The 14943-nt window shown below is 41.2% G+C and overlaps 1 protein-coding gene across 1 annotated transcript in view; it reads right to left on the bottom strand.

Annotated features, from left to right (window-relative positions):
• ESRP1 (epithelial splicing regulatory protein 1) overlaps positions 1-14943 on the bottom strand; it is a 31964-nt gene that overhangs the window by 4510 nt on the left and 12511 nt on the right. Inside the window, exons 7-13 of the mRNA XM_075705114.1 lie at positions 13502-13612; positions 13281-13413; positions 13155-13197; positions 11384-11685; positions 9165-9383; positions 6906-7104; positions 4842-5010 (exon numbers count right to left, since the gene is read on the bottom strand). Coding sequence (XP_075561229.1) covers positions 4842-5010; positions 6906-7104; positions 9165-9383; positions 11384-11685; positions 13155-13197; positions 13281-13413; positions 13502-13612 — 1176 coding nt within the window. The remainder of the gene's footprint in view (positions 1-4841; positions 5011-6905; positions 7105-9164; positions 9384-11383; positions 11686-13154; positions 13198-13280; positions 13414-13501; positions 13613-14943) is intronic.

The raw sequence follows: 14943 nt of genomic DNA, 5'->3' as shown, positions 1-14943 counted from the left end.
GAACAGAGCCAGAAGCACTTGCTGCCACAGAAGACTGCAATGGTCTGCCCTGAGTAGTGTTGGGACTTTCAACAGACCCCTGTAGAGGACTGCTGCTGAGTAAGAGAAGCATCCAGCAACATATCTTTGTGCCCTGAATAACCCGAGATCACTGCAAATGTTTAAAAAGTGTCACCTGCATGGACAACACAAATGCCTTGAGGCGCAACAGGAGGATCTCCTTCCCCACCACTGAACTGTGCTGTGAAATAAGCAAAAGGAAAAAACTTCCCCAAACCGATCTTTGCAGCTAACTTGCACAATGTTGTAATATGAATTAATCCATCATACTAACCCAAATGTTTTACTAGATAGCAAAGTCAGGAGGTGACAGTAAGAGCTGCTAACTGAACATCAAATCATTTGGTATATTAAGTGAACAAAAGGAACTGGGATCTTTAAGTAGAAGAACCTCCACCAGCATCCATGATGGCATTTTCTATGGCAGGTTGAGTAAGTCTTGGACACTGCTACCAGTGACAACATTTTTACAGGCTTATCAACTTTGAAGAAAGGTTGGGTGGTGTTTTTTTTTTTTTTTAAATTTAATTAAATAATTTTACTATCCCAATACCCAGATACCTATTGATTAGAGCATTACCATTCTGCTGCTTTTCAGACACCATGGTAGTTTTACTAATTAAAACCTACAAGTGAAAAGATAATGAGAGCCTATGGAGGCACACAACAATTAGTCTTCCCTGCTAATGCACTCCTCCTCCAATGAAATACAGTAGTAGTTAAAGGCATCCCTGCTGTTCTAATCCTTGGCAAACTACCTTCACTTAGAGAAGTGAATCATTAAGGCTTCCCCCCAGAAACAGTCATGCTGGTGACAAGTTTGTGCCATTAACTAAGAGTTGAGGTTATTTTGACAAATCCATGATGGAGACCAGCTCACCAAGAGCAAGAATAGGTAAGAGTTCCAAATTCTGCCACTTGATGTAAACACGTGAACTCTGTTTGCTGGGCAGCAACTAAAAGCCACCAGTATGCTTTTATGCTCAGTGAGCCCATTCACTGCAGATGTGATCTCATGCAATCCAAGCTGACATACTTCTTATAAAAATAAAAAGAGAGTAGTACAGTCTAAAGAACTGTGGTCCAGAATGTTGCTATGATGCTACGAGTACAACTAAGCTGATGAAGAGGTTTTGTTTCTGGCTGCTGCTGGTCTCCATCTGTGACAGATCTCCCAGGCTAAATACACATATGGCCATTTCCTAACCCAGTTCTGTCAAGTGATGCTGGTTAGCCAGACACACAGATATGCAAATAAAGCTGCTGGCAGCAGCTCTGAATGATATCACTCCTAATCCAGCACACTTGTTCCTAGTTTTGCCAGTTTAAACTGGTTGTAACTTAATTCTGCTTCAATATGGATCTGAGCAATGACTAAGGTTAGGAAAAAAGCCACACTTCTCCGTGATGGATCAGATCCTCCATAATGACCATCATGGAGAGAACAAGTGAGGCTTTTTTCTAACCTTGGTCATTTTCTTTTTATACACACACACACACTTTTTGTGTATGCATACATTATATATATATATATTAATGCTGTATGTTGCGTATGTATATAACATTTTATATATAAAAATACTTTTACAAGTTGATTAGTGTATAGTGAGAAAACACATACCTAATCTATAGCAGGAAGAGGCAGAAGCAGAAAGATGAGGACACTAACAAATTACCCTGTGTTTCCTTGTGCAGCAAGTGTCAGAATCACACCTTTACCACATAAAAAGACCTTTTAATTCAAATCACTCCAATGGAGACAGCTGTACACACACTGACACAACAGGGAGATAACCCAAACTTACCCACTATTAGACTAGCACAGCTGAATACAGCTACAAACACATTGGAAAAGACCCATGCTCACAAGCAGTACCAACACCTCTCAGGACAAATACTACTTCAAAGATGCAAGCAATGAAGTTCACCTACCCACCTGGGTTCAATAGCACAAGAGTTTACCATAGGACACAGATCATAAGAACACTCCTCCAGTTATTTTGAGTTCAAGGACTTCCTGAGCCAGATGTGGTTTCTGTGTATTCACTAACTCACAATGAATTTCCTGCCCTTGAATTTATCCAGTTTGTTTGAATCCACACCAGTTTTCAGCTTCCACATAATTTTTTGGCTAGAAGTCCCACCAGTATATTACCCACTGAGCAAGAAGCTCCTCTTTCCACTTCACTATTCAAAATATTGTTGAAAAAAGAACAAAGTTTACATGTGTTCCTACAATTATGGATTTTGATAGAAACTTTTGAGGTTTTAAAGGCCCTGCTTAAGTGTGATCAAAATGGCATTAGAACTGAATACATACAATAAGATTTAACTTTGTTTTATAACTACAAATCCCATAGCAGTAACTTTCAAGTTTGTGTATGGTAAAAGTTTCTATAGAACATGTTAGCAGTTGCCAAGTAGTGCAGTTATTCATTACTTGCAATGTACATACATACAGCAACTAGTACACCTCTTTATCCAGGATTAGATAAGGAAAGAAACCCCTCCCTCTCATGAATCCTATTGTTCTTTTTCCTCAAAAGCCCGGGACTAGGCAGAGACCAAGACCACTGATTTGCTGTCAGAACATGCTGCCAGATATAATTACAAGCTGAATGGAGATATCAAAGACTGACAGATCCCGAATAACTTGCTCCCCCTCCTTTTCATTAGGAGTTCACTAAAGCTATTTTAATAGCATAGAAGGCATCCATTTCTTTACACCATCTGATTTCATCACCAAAGCTAGAAGAGCATTAAGAAGAGTCTGAGAGTTTCAGGGATTTCCGATAGATACTGAAGACCAAAGCAATGCCTCCCTCCCCCCCACCATCTAGGTTGATTACTGTACAGAGAACGGAATTGGCTATCATAAAGCAACTTGACCTTGCAAAACACAAGCAGTAGAACCTTTTGGCAGCAGGTCAAAGAAACTTTCCTTATTTCCATAAGTATTCACTAGTTAGATTTATGAACCATTGTCTGATCATTAGCCACCAGCTCTGTATTGCTTTTCCATGTACATGCATTTAAATGCACCACTTAGTACAGAGGATACCCCATTCTTTCCTGCTGCACATACTTAACATTTTTTTGAATTAAAATTGAGAACCAGAAAACTCCATTTAAGAGAGTTCTGTTTGCTACATGAAAGTGACCCACTTACTTCGTGCATCCTTTACAAAGCACAGGAGCTTTTCAGCAATAAAGCTTACTTTTTTAGGAAAAAAATCAGCTACAAAAGATCACTACTTCTATTAAGAGTATATACTATTTGTTTGTAGATCAAGCATTTACTCTGAATGGAAAAGCAATGTCCAAACACCAGATCTCACAAAATGGAAAGAAGCCAAGCGGACTCCAAAAATTTTACCTTATTTTTTTTAAGAGGGAGGTACTTGTAATTGGCATAGAAGCTACATAGGTATGGCTTCCTAAGAATAGTATACAACTAGTAGTTAGACAAGAACATAAAAAGGATATTTTGAGACTTGGGATTGGATCAGTCTGTAACCAACATATATGCCCACAGCCCATGCAGCCAGTGATGGGACTCGTGGGATCCCATTCAGTGAGAGATGTCTGTAGGGCCCTTCACTTAGCCTGCAGTGGCCAGTCTATCATTACTTTAAGAATTACAACATGTCAAAGTCACTGCAAACCTATTACTGCTACTGTGTTCTCATGACCTATAGAACTATTATTAAGAAACTTGTTTTATATTGCCAGTGCAAGTTTGGAATTTTATTTTTCTTGATCTTACATTAAAGAAGCTGAGTTTGGTAACATATTATCATAACCATAAGACAGACATGAAGGCATTATAGAAATTAATTCATAAGTGAAGAAACATTTTAATTAAAAAAAAAAACCAAAACACAAAACAAACAAAACCAGGCAGCTCACAGACATACTGGTTTAGTGTAAAGTAATAAGAAAACCTTTGTTATCTTACAGGTACTAGAGAGTCCATATTGCTCAACAACTCCTTAAGTAGCTATTGGGAACCTTCTCCAGAGATAAAAAGCACTGGTCAGAATCTAATAGAATACTTGAGTTCTTTAGCAGGTTTCCTGACAGACAAGGAATGGTTTATGGCTTACAGGGAACATGGCTCTTTCCAAGGACTCATGACTGCAGAGAACAAATGGTATCAAGAGTTTTATTTCTGTAGAATACAGCTAATATACCCAGAAGAGCCAAAAGCCCTTCGTGAGAGGTGTTTCTGAGGTCAGGAAGAATATATGCCTCTATGTGCTTTACATATGCATTCAATACATGTATGGTTCAATGCAGTACTTTTATAAATAAGTAAACAGAGTTTTCACCATAAAGGTCAAAAGTTACTTTATTACAAAAACAAAGAGGCAGAATTTCAGCAGAATTTGTTAGGGCAGACCCCAATCCACCCCTTCTAAAAAGGGGCCAAGGGCTTCTTTATGGGCATCAGAAGGAATACTGCACACACCAGTTCCCACTGAGGGCACAATAATACAAACTAACAAGTTTAAGAGGCATGTTAGGTGAAAACAAAACAAAAACAAAATCCCACTGTAACTGTGTGACATGTTTAAAAAAAAAAAATCATCACTACCTGAAATACTCTAAAACTTGGGAAATCCCTAGGTATCCTGAATTTTTTTCCCTGAACAAGATAATGAACAAGTTGTTCTTGGTAGCACAAGCCTTTAGCACAGCAGACAATGTTCTTTTGTGAGCTTTGTGCATTTGCTGCAAAAAGACTTCTTTGTTCCTGCTTGGTTTCTCCTCTGCTTTACCTGGGGTAGTACGCTGTGTAGTTCATGAAGAGCTGAGCCCCAGCAGGGTAGTATGCCGTGGAAGGCTGGAGCGTTCGTGGGTTCAGGAGCATGGATGGCTGATACAGAGCAGCTTCTGTTGGCACAACTGCAGCAGGAGCCGGAAAGGAGTAGGAAGGGGGTGAAAGGCCTAAAGGGAACAAATGGAAAATAGATTAGGACCTTTTAAATTCCAGCATATATATGGTCTTCATTAGCTGAACAACTCTGCAGTAAGTAAAGAGCCTTCACAAGCTTCTCATTCTCCAGCTCATCACAGAAAATAAATCTGAGCCACCAATGTGGGCTTGACTAAAAGTGCTGTGTCCACCCCTCCAGTCAAAAAGCAAAGTCAGTAATACACAAAAAGCCACACCTCTCACTCTGGGAATAGGGTCTCTTTCTGAAGAGGAGGCCAGTTTTTCTCGTCTAGGCTCAGATTTTAATGAAGTCTCCAATCAAGAAGCGTGATAGTTCTCCACTGTAAGAAGGAAACTTCAGTGCCTAAGATCTGCCTAACATTCCCCTTTTCATCCTGAGACGCTGTCTATCCTCCAAACAGCTCTGTCTTCAGTTAACCAACAGAGTGGGAAAGGCCATGGCTCTGCAGCTTCAAGTGTCACTCAGTTAAAAAAAAAAAAAATTAAAATTGCACTTGGTGGTGTTTCAGCAAGACGTGAGGCCCTAAATGAATTCTCACATATGAGAGTTCACCCTCCTTTGCCACTTTTCCTTTGCTTCCCTCTTCCCCTCCCCAGTGCCATAAAGCGAATGTATAAAAGTTTTAGATAACCCTGAGTAACAAAAATAGAAGCTTACTTGAAAGCGACAGTCAGCATCTCACTGCACTGTGGGATAGGGAGGTAAGTGACAGAGTAGAAAGGGCTTATCTGAGGAATACATCACTGCATTTATAGCTGGAAATGGTAACACTGCCACCTAAGATTTCCCAAAGCTTGGGACTCTGTTAAAGAACCTGTCCTAGGGGCTCTCAGGAGAAGCTTCCAATCCTTGTCTGGAACAGCTGTCACATAGGGACTACATACTGCAGATCCCTGCTCAGAAGGATACTTGCATTGCAAAATAATAATAATAAAAAAATTTTTTAAAAGTGCTAGTTACCTGGAAAACTTATCTCCTAAGGATTAGCTGAAGGTCTACTCATGCCCAAAAGGAACCGCACCCAAGAAGTTTGCTGCCATATTGGCAGCTCTAACTAGGATTTAGCGGACACTTCTTTAAAAAGCCACCAGCAACAGTAACACAGAGACAGAGAGAAAGCTCCTACTTGACTACCTTGCCATTTATGATCTTGGAAACAAAAGTATTATTTTTCCCATAGGCTTTATATGGTATGTACGCTTAGTAAGTTAGCCCTTAAGCTTTTAAAGCATTTCCCCAAAACGCTTGTCTAGAAGCCCACGTTCATCTTAGTAGCTCTGAGGAGCATAATTTTACATGAAATACAGTTTCTGCAATTCTGAGGCAAAAGCTATTTGTATTTCACTCCCACGCAGGCAATCTCAATTCTGTACAAACAACAAAAAGCAAAGGAAGAGTTCAGTCAGTAGGGGTTCAACAGGCAGAACACTTGTGGTTAAGTCCCAAAAAGGAGAGCATTACCAATTGTTTCATAAATTAAGTTTTGAAAGTGAAAGGGCTTTTACTTGACACATTCACCATGATGAAAAATGTAAATACAAATCAGTTTAAATGGGAAACTCTTCTTGAAGATCTAGGCAGGGCTTACAAATTGCTTTTCAGAGTCATGGCTCACCCTGGCCAAGTTAAGTTTCAGGGAGGGGAGGGGAAGTTTGCCACTGGAAAAACAAGAGTAATTTTGAATTAGTTCTTCAGTCTAGTAATTCACAACCAAAGGGAAAAATAATGATTTGCAAGCTGCTCGTGATTTAAGATGAAAAGACCTTATTTTGATACCCCCCATTGGACATTCCTTTCCAAGAACCAGAATCAGAGTCAAGAAAGCAGCTCCAACACCTACCCGCACATAGCGTAGAGTATTGGCAAGACCCATGCAAAACTTACATGGTAACTTACATGGTGGCGGGGACAAGCCATTTCGATTTAAAGTGCCCCCCATTAATACAAAGTTCATCTCCTCAGCAGAACATTGAAAGACTTCAACATATCTGTCCTTCATAGTCTTCTTATGACACTTTTGTGCAGCCAGAAAAGCTCGATCTGCAGATTTCATCTGAATAAAAGCATCTCCCGATGGACGTCCCTACAAACAAGGCAGACAAAAAGAAATATTTCTGGAGGTCCCATGAAGTAGCAGCATAGCACTAATTTCTGTTGTTAAAAGCAGCCTCTTCAGCCATAAATATGTTCATCTCCAAAGTCAAGCACAGTCAGTCATTCCTAGCACCCATCAGCACATTTAAGTGCTCCCCCCTAAAGTTTCCCCCCTATTGCTGAGGAACCCTAATCTGCCCACTGCATCATATGGACATTCTTCCAACTTCTGATAATTTGATCGTATTTATTTACCTGTTTTAATTAAGCTATTTTGTAACTTGAGCCACATTACTTCTATGTTTAAGAAGAAATAAAGTGACCTATGGGAGAGACTACAATTCAGGGGTACTTTGGTAAGAGCAGGTCTCAAAGCATTTAGTAAGGATGCAGTACTGGAAGATCTAATCCACATTTATTATCTGTGATTTTTAAAGTTCAAGGATAAATACAGTCGAGTGCCAAATATTAAATTATTTATTTTTTTGAAAAAATTCCTTTTTAAGGCCAATATGGGCTGGGATGTTTTAGAAGGGTACTAGGCTAAGGCTTGGTATGAGCTTGTGGAGAAAAAAATAATGACATCCTTATACACAGCTGTAAATGGCATACACAACTGGGAGGATTCATTTTAGCCACATGCAGCTGCTGACTTGAAGTAGACAAAACTAGAGGTAGAGATCTGAAGCCAGCTCTAACTTAAGTTCTGAGCCAGTTCTTCTAGTTTTGGAAGGAAGAACAACTTTCCTTTACACAGGAACACCATCCTTTACACAGTTGTTCATGATTAGAGGGTTGAAACCAGAAATGGTGGGAGTAGGGACAGCATGCAGAAAGATAAAAGTCTAGTATTTAGGCAAAAGCAGTATGGGGGGGGGGGGGGGGGGGGGGGGCGGATCTGACAGCTTTGGGCAAGGGTGGCAGACAGCCCTCAGGACTATATACACACACCAGTTTCTTCCTCCAGGTTCTTTTGTTACTGCTGGCAAGGGCTGATACTACTGTAAACTATTACATGTGCTTTAACACCTGCATCTTTTCTTAACCTCTCCCAGCCCTGCACATTCCTTATAGTTTTTCAGCCCTGGCTAGGTCAAGTCCTCACAGACACAGGAATCTCTTTAGATAGAGAGGTACTGGAATAACTACAGTCCCTTCTCCTTCCCCATGCCCCTGAAACACAGGAGCCCTACTCCAGGACAAGGAAGTATTTTGTAGGTTCAGTTTAGGCTTAATGTCAACCAAAACAATTTTAGAAAAAAACATTTTTATACCACAATAATCAGTGTAATCAGTGCAACCACGCAGGGCATCTCCATAATTTTAGAGGAGCTGCCATCTCCTCCCCCTAAAGTCACAAGACTATGCAGATAAAGGCGATCACAACAACGCACAATCCTTTGTCTAAAAAGTTTTGGTAGAAACTGCTTCCAGAAAACAATGGCAAAGATGTGACTGTTTATACATGTCAATGAGCTGTTAATCTTGGTACTTAGCTGTGACTGTTTAAAGAAAACAACCACACAGTTCAGGAAACCTGAAACTTCAGCTGCTGACTTATGCCATAGGAAATCCTGTCTCTAAAAGGCCGCAGTCACATTTGTCCTCAAAGATACCTGAGGCACATTGTTCAGCAAGGCGGGGACAAACCACTCCTTGGAGAGCTAACATTGCCCACACTTTTCCTTTGAGGATACTTCCTGCCTGGTACAAGAATTATGCATGCTGTTGTGCAGGACTCTTCAGTTCAAGACTCCTACAGTGCAGGATCACAGCTGCTGCTCTGGGAGCACCAACTCCTCCAAGACTGTGGCTTAGCTTTAGGCACATGGGTCTCAGTAGCAAAAACTACTCTACAGCAAACACAGCAGCACGGTTCAAATAAGCCAACCCACCTATTGCCAGTACACTTTTAGAGGAGAGCTGGAGGCCAATTAATGCCATTAGTGTCAATCCCAAAGGTGCTTCCTTACTGATGTCATCGGAAGGACCGTGTTCATATATACAAGCAGTTGGCACAGACTGGCTAGAAATGTGGTGCGTACCAACCTGGTGATTTAGTACCATGTGAACTCCATGGGTCCGAATATCTGTAGAAAACTCCCCCAAGAACTCCAGGATGTCCTCTATAGTAGCAGCATAGGGAAGACCACGCAAACGTATGCAGTCTCTGATGTTAGTGGGAGGCACAAATTGTTGAGGTAATACTGGAAGAATAGGAGGTGTCGGGAGAGGAATGAGAGGTGTGGAAGAGTACCTGTTCAGCACCTGTGCAAAACAGAAGAACAGAGAGGTTACAGAAAACCTCTTCACTCATTCTTCAACTTGGAGGAACTGAAAGTATCACCAATGCTATCTGTTTTCACTCTGGGCAGTATTTTAAGAATCAGGTGAGCTAGATTCTGGGCTTAAACCACTGCAGCAGTGCTTAGAATTCAGAGGTTTAAAAGTAAAAAGATCTTTGGATCATTCTTTCTCAAAAAACGTAATTTTGTTTTGCAGACTTTACTTGAACTGTCATGCAACTCTCAGAAGACCTCTTAGAACATGAAACCTGTATTTCTACAGTATTTTTACTGGGAAAATATCCCAAAGCATTCTAACATCTACAGAGTCATGGTTACGCTTCTACCCAAAAATATCTCCTCTGCAAAACTTTAGGAGAGTCTGGGAACTAGAAGCATATTTCACTACCAAACAGCCCTGACTTGAGATGCAATAGTCCATCAAGTAACACAGGTGGTGTTACTGAGTCACAGTATCTGTAACAGAGTCATACTTTGAGATTTCTTGTTACTAATTTTAACAGTAAAAACCCTGCCTGGTCAAGAGTTCACTGAATATTCAACCACTACCCTTTAACTTTCTCTGAGCAAGATTAAGATTCATTTACATTTATATAGGTATCAGAAGGTTTTGCTAAACAAAGAAACTTATGAGGGCACTTGAGAAAAATACAATGACAAGAGTGAGTGTTGCAGCTATGCCTTCTCATCATTACTGTCACCCTTCAAACAAAGCACTGAAATCTCTACATATTTGAGGGATCAGAGCTGTGCCATTGCTTGGTTACAATGACATGGTTATTGGTTGGCCATAATTTGCATCACAGACAAGACCTTTTAGAATCATGTTTAACACTCAACTGAAGCTCTACAAGTCTTTGGAGACATACCTACACAATCATAGAATCATAGAATCGTTTAGGTTGGAAAAGACCTTTAAGATCATCCAGTCCAACCATTAACCTACACTACCAAGTCCACACTAAGCCAATCAAGGGTAGACTAGACTAAACCATGTCCCAAAGTGCCACATCTACCCGTTTTTTGAACACTTCCAGGGATGGCGACTCCACCACCTCTCTGGGCAGTCTGTTCCAATGCTTGACCACCCTTTCCATAAAGAAATTTTTCCTAATTTCCAACCTAAACCTCCCCTGGCGTAGCTTAAGCCCATTTCCTCTCGTCCTATCGCTAACTAGTTGGGAGAAGAGACCAACACCCACCTCACTACAACCTCCTTTCAGGTAGTTGTAGAGAGCGATAAGGTCTCCCCTCAGCCTCCTCTTCTCTAGGCTAAACAATCCCAGTTCCCTCAGCTGCTTCTCATAAAGCATAGAATCATCCTCTCATCCCTATTTCCTTTCCCTGACAGCATAACTGCAATTAATGGTCCATCAAGCCATGTTAACACAAGAGGAGGCACTCTTCAGGCCCAGTTTCACAAAGTCCTACCACTCTCTACTAGGTAGCCAGTGCTGGCAGAAGATGGCTGAGACCTGCCCTTAGAGGCAATTCATAAGGCTCTACAGATACATTGCTCTGAAGAACACAACTACATCAAAAGGCTCTGTTTTTCTGTGCCAGTGACTAAAGGTAAGTCTTTTCGATCAAGATTTGTTGCTAATGCTCCTCCTGAATAGACCATCATTGGACTTGGACAAATTCAGTATCTGTAGTGAAAAAAGGCACCAGAAAAGAAAGCACTAGACCCACATAAACTTTCTGCTACAACTGCTGTTTGCTAGGCTATTGGAAGCCAAAACCCCAAAGGTTTGTATATATGATTGAGAACATCCATATACCACAAGATCTTACATTTAGAGGGAGCAAAACCTCATAGAAATTCAGACAGTGCTCTTTCCAGCCACAGTCGAGAGAGAAGAAGCTTTCAAGTCATGGCCAAGCAGTATTTGCTTCCACTACTGTATGCCAATGTAGGAGTTTGGATTACAAGAAGCTGATGTCTGTAAGCTTCACACCCACCTGCTGAACTTCCGCTGCAGTGCTCCTGAATAGTTCAATGTACCTTTTCCCCAGCAAGTCCTTATGCTTTTTCAGTGCATTTTGTGCATATTCCTCACAAGCAAACAACACAAAGGCATCCCCTGTTGGCCTGCTGTCAGGGTACGTGACAAACAGGACTCCCTCCTTTCCTCCTGTTACAGGGCAGTGCTGGCCAAAGAATGTCAGCACTTCTTCTGTTGTTACGTTGAAAGGAAGACCTCGCATCCTGACAATCACTTGGTTTTCTTTCGACAAGAACTGTGCAACCTCATTGGAAGTGCCTTTAACAAAAAGAAGTACAGAAGCACTTAAGTTTAGGCAGCCACATAAAATCATGAGCAAGTCTGGCATAGCTACCTCCTCCTCCTCACAGACAGTGTTTTTGAGCAGGTAGAACATTTGCCTCCAAAGTCAGGAAAAGACAGAGATGTCCTATTGTATAGGACATTTCCTATTAAAGTCTAACAACATTACTCCATCATTTGGAAGAGATTCATCCTTATTCAAAGGGAAAATAGAAAGTACTTACAACATTCAGAGCCCAAGGAAAGCAAAGTCTGTGAACCTCTTGCATGAGCAGTATCTGTGCTACTGTGCACCTTGCCTTTCTAACTTAGGAATCCCTTCAGCATGCTCTGAAGCCATAATATATAGTAGCCAAGTACCCAGACCATTGTGCTGGGAAAGAAATTTGGAAGGGCATGTTGAAGACAGCTCAGGAATTTCATCCTATCCTGGTAAAACTGTCAAAGTCTGCCAATTCTACTTTCAGTATCTTTAGGAGAAGGCCGCTGATGCTCATACGTGTACCACTATTCTAACCAAAGTTAGCTGCTAACCAACTTCACATCTTAATACGGTCCTTTCGCTTACAGCTAGCTCATTCTGCAAAGAATTTTGGTGGTGCCAGACACACAGTTTTTCCTCCAATGTCAGTGTGCAATGTCTTTATTTTGAATAGTATAACTACTACTAAGCCTATCAATTAGCTATTTATTTGACAGCTTAATAGCCTCTCCCACTCTAAAACCTCCACCTCAGACATCCAGTCATTTACAATCCCCAGACCAAATCTCTGTCAGGAACCAACAAGGACTTTAAGGTAGTATTGTAGATACATAACAGCATATGGGATCTTAACTCAAATTCTGTATGCTTGCAGTTGTAAAGGGGAGGAAAAGAGACCATAAGAGAGTTTGTAGAACAAGTTTTGCAGCCTTTCAATTCAAGGCTGCAAATATTCCAATATTCCCCTTAAATAAGCATTCCCTCTAAATTCCCCCTTTAGTTTGGGGCAAAGATTTGATTTGAAGAAAATCAGTTCCATAAATCCCTTGTTATTTACACTGTGATATCTGTTTCTTTTACCTGCAAGTCTCCACAGCAACAGCAGTCACATTGTTTTGAAAAACTACTCTGGTTTTGGTTTTCAGAAATCAATAACATTTAGGTCCTCTCAGTTAAGATGACCTAACAAATTAAGTTCATATGCAAGATCACCTTGCCTGATCAAATCCTTATTTGATAGGCTGCTTGAAAATGGCAAGAATGTGGAAGAGAAAGATGGACAGATAAATCATGGAACATCTTGGACTGCTGCTAGTAGAGTACATGGTAATTAACACACCAGCCAACTACTTGTTCAAAGAAAGAAAATGAAAGGCCACATACAACAGGACCAGTTTACAGCCAAAAGTTAGTTACAGATGCTGATGGAACAAACCCTCCCTTCTCACTCCCTAAAAATTACCTCCTGCAATTTTAAGGAAGTCTTCACCTGTTGCCTTGTATACCTAAGGAAAGAAAAGAGAACACGTGATTGGCATGCTATTCACTCTCCTGTTGAGAAGAGGATTTCAAAGCCGGTATCACACACCTCAATGTATCGATTCCCCATGTGATGCTTGTGCCTTTGTAGCGCTAGATCTCTATGCTCTTCACTTACGAACCTCACAAGAGCCTCCCCGTTCCTCCTACCTTGGGCATTGAGACAGAGTGCAGCACCTCCCCTGCAGGATTTAAATCAAGAGAGATAAAACTCCATGACTGACACAGATGAAGTACTACAAACGTAGAGGTAAATTCTTAGCTACTAACTTGGCAATATTTAGGCCTTTGAAGAATCTCGCTATGTCCTGGTCAGAGGACTGCCACGGCAATCCTCTTGCTCGGATAACAGCATTGTCATCCACAAGCTCCATCTTGCTGCTGCAGGCACAGAAAAAGGGAATAATGCAGAGACATCTGCCTGTAGTATCTGCCACACACCACCCTCCCTGCTTGTCACCTCCGCTCCAGGGACAGGCTTCTGTGCCTGTGGGACGGCACTGCCAGGGCAGTGAGGGCTAAGTGCCACCACCATCCAAAGCCACTGCACATGTGTCCCCTCAGGGAACATCTCCTCTGTTAAGCTGCCCCTTTCCCAGCTCCCCTTTCCTGCTTCACCAGATTTGCTCCTTGAGCTCTCGTCTCTTTGAGCACGTTTCCAATTTACTCCCCACTCCTGACATACCAATGGTTTGTGCTTCTCCATTGTCTGAACAGGATTACTGGTATAAAATTCAACTTGCTATTCTAATCTTAGCTAAGTGGAAGCAGAGCAGTTAGATGTAACTGAGGTTAGTGCCTACTATTTGTACTGTGACAGTGTGTAAGAGCCAGTCACAAGCCAAGACCAAACCTGTTCAGGGTTATACTCAGCACACAGAGGGCTCCTGCCCAAAGAGTTGAGCCTTAACATTGCTTGTTCAGGCCATCCCTGAGCTGCTAGAGACTAATATAGCTACAGGCTACATTGGCTGCTTAGCATGGGAATAGCTCAGTCACAGAAAGCCAGGTTTAATTGGTCATTACCGCAGTCTCTTTTGTTCTCTTACATGTTAGAAGTGCCATGTAGAACAAAGCACTTACAGCTACCCAAGGCTGCCTTTCTGGCTATTGCAAGGACAGGTTTTTGTACAGAACAGACTATGTGATTGATTAAGCAGATGAAGTGTTGTTCAGCAGCAGAGGACTCCCTCGTACAGAAGGGCTGTGGTATGCCCCGTTGTAGGAGGGTCATGTTTCTCACTTATATTTTAATTTTTCCATGTGGCCTTTCTGTAGGTGTCTGTCCCAAACTGCTCCCTCCCACCTCCTAATTCTGTACTTCCCGCTATCACAAATAAAATGGGAATCTTCCACCTCATCCTAGGATTTTGTTAGTGAAAGGGGAAAAGCTTAGAACAATGTTAAAACATAACCCCTGAACTAATCTCACTGGATACTTTCTGCCAATATTGTTGCATTCTTTTCTTGCTTCTTTTGGCTCAGAAGTGTGAGCATGATCTACCACTATGACCGTTCCTTAATCTGAAAGAAGGAAGTATTTATGCAAGATGGGAATCTAAATAAGGTGAGTTTAACACCCGTCTCTTCTGATACTGCAGAGGTAGTACCCAGCAAACCACTGATAAAAATCTGTATTCACACAAATAAAAGCACGATTACATTAAGAAAAAACCCAACAACAAAACAGTCATCAAAAGTAGGTAAAGCAT

This window comes from Pelecanus crispus, chromosome 2 (assembly GCF_030463565.1).
Source record: "Pelecanus crispus isolate bPelCri1 chromosome 2, bPelCri1.pri, whole genome shotgun sequence".
Taxonomy (NCBI): domain Eukaryota; kingdom Metazoa; phylum Chordata; class Aves; order Pelecaniformes; family Pelecanidae; genus Pelecanus; species Pelecanus crispus.
The sequence above is the reverse complement of the archived record's forward strand: the minus strand, read 5'-3'. Positions and strand labels throughout refer to the sequence as shown.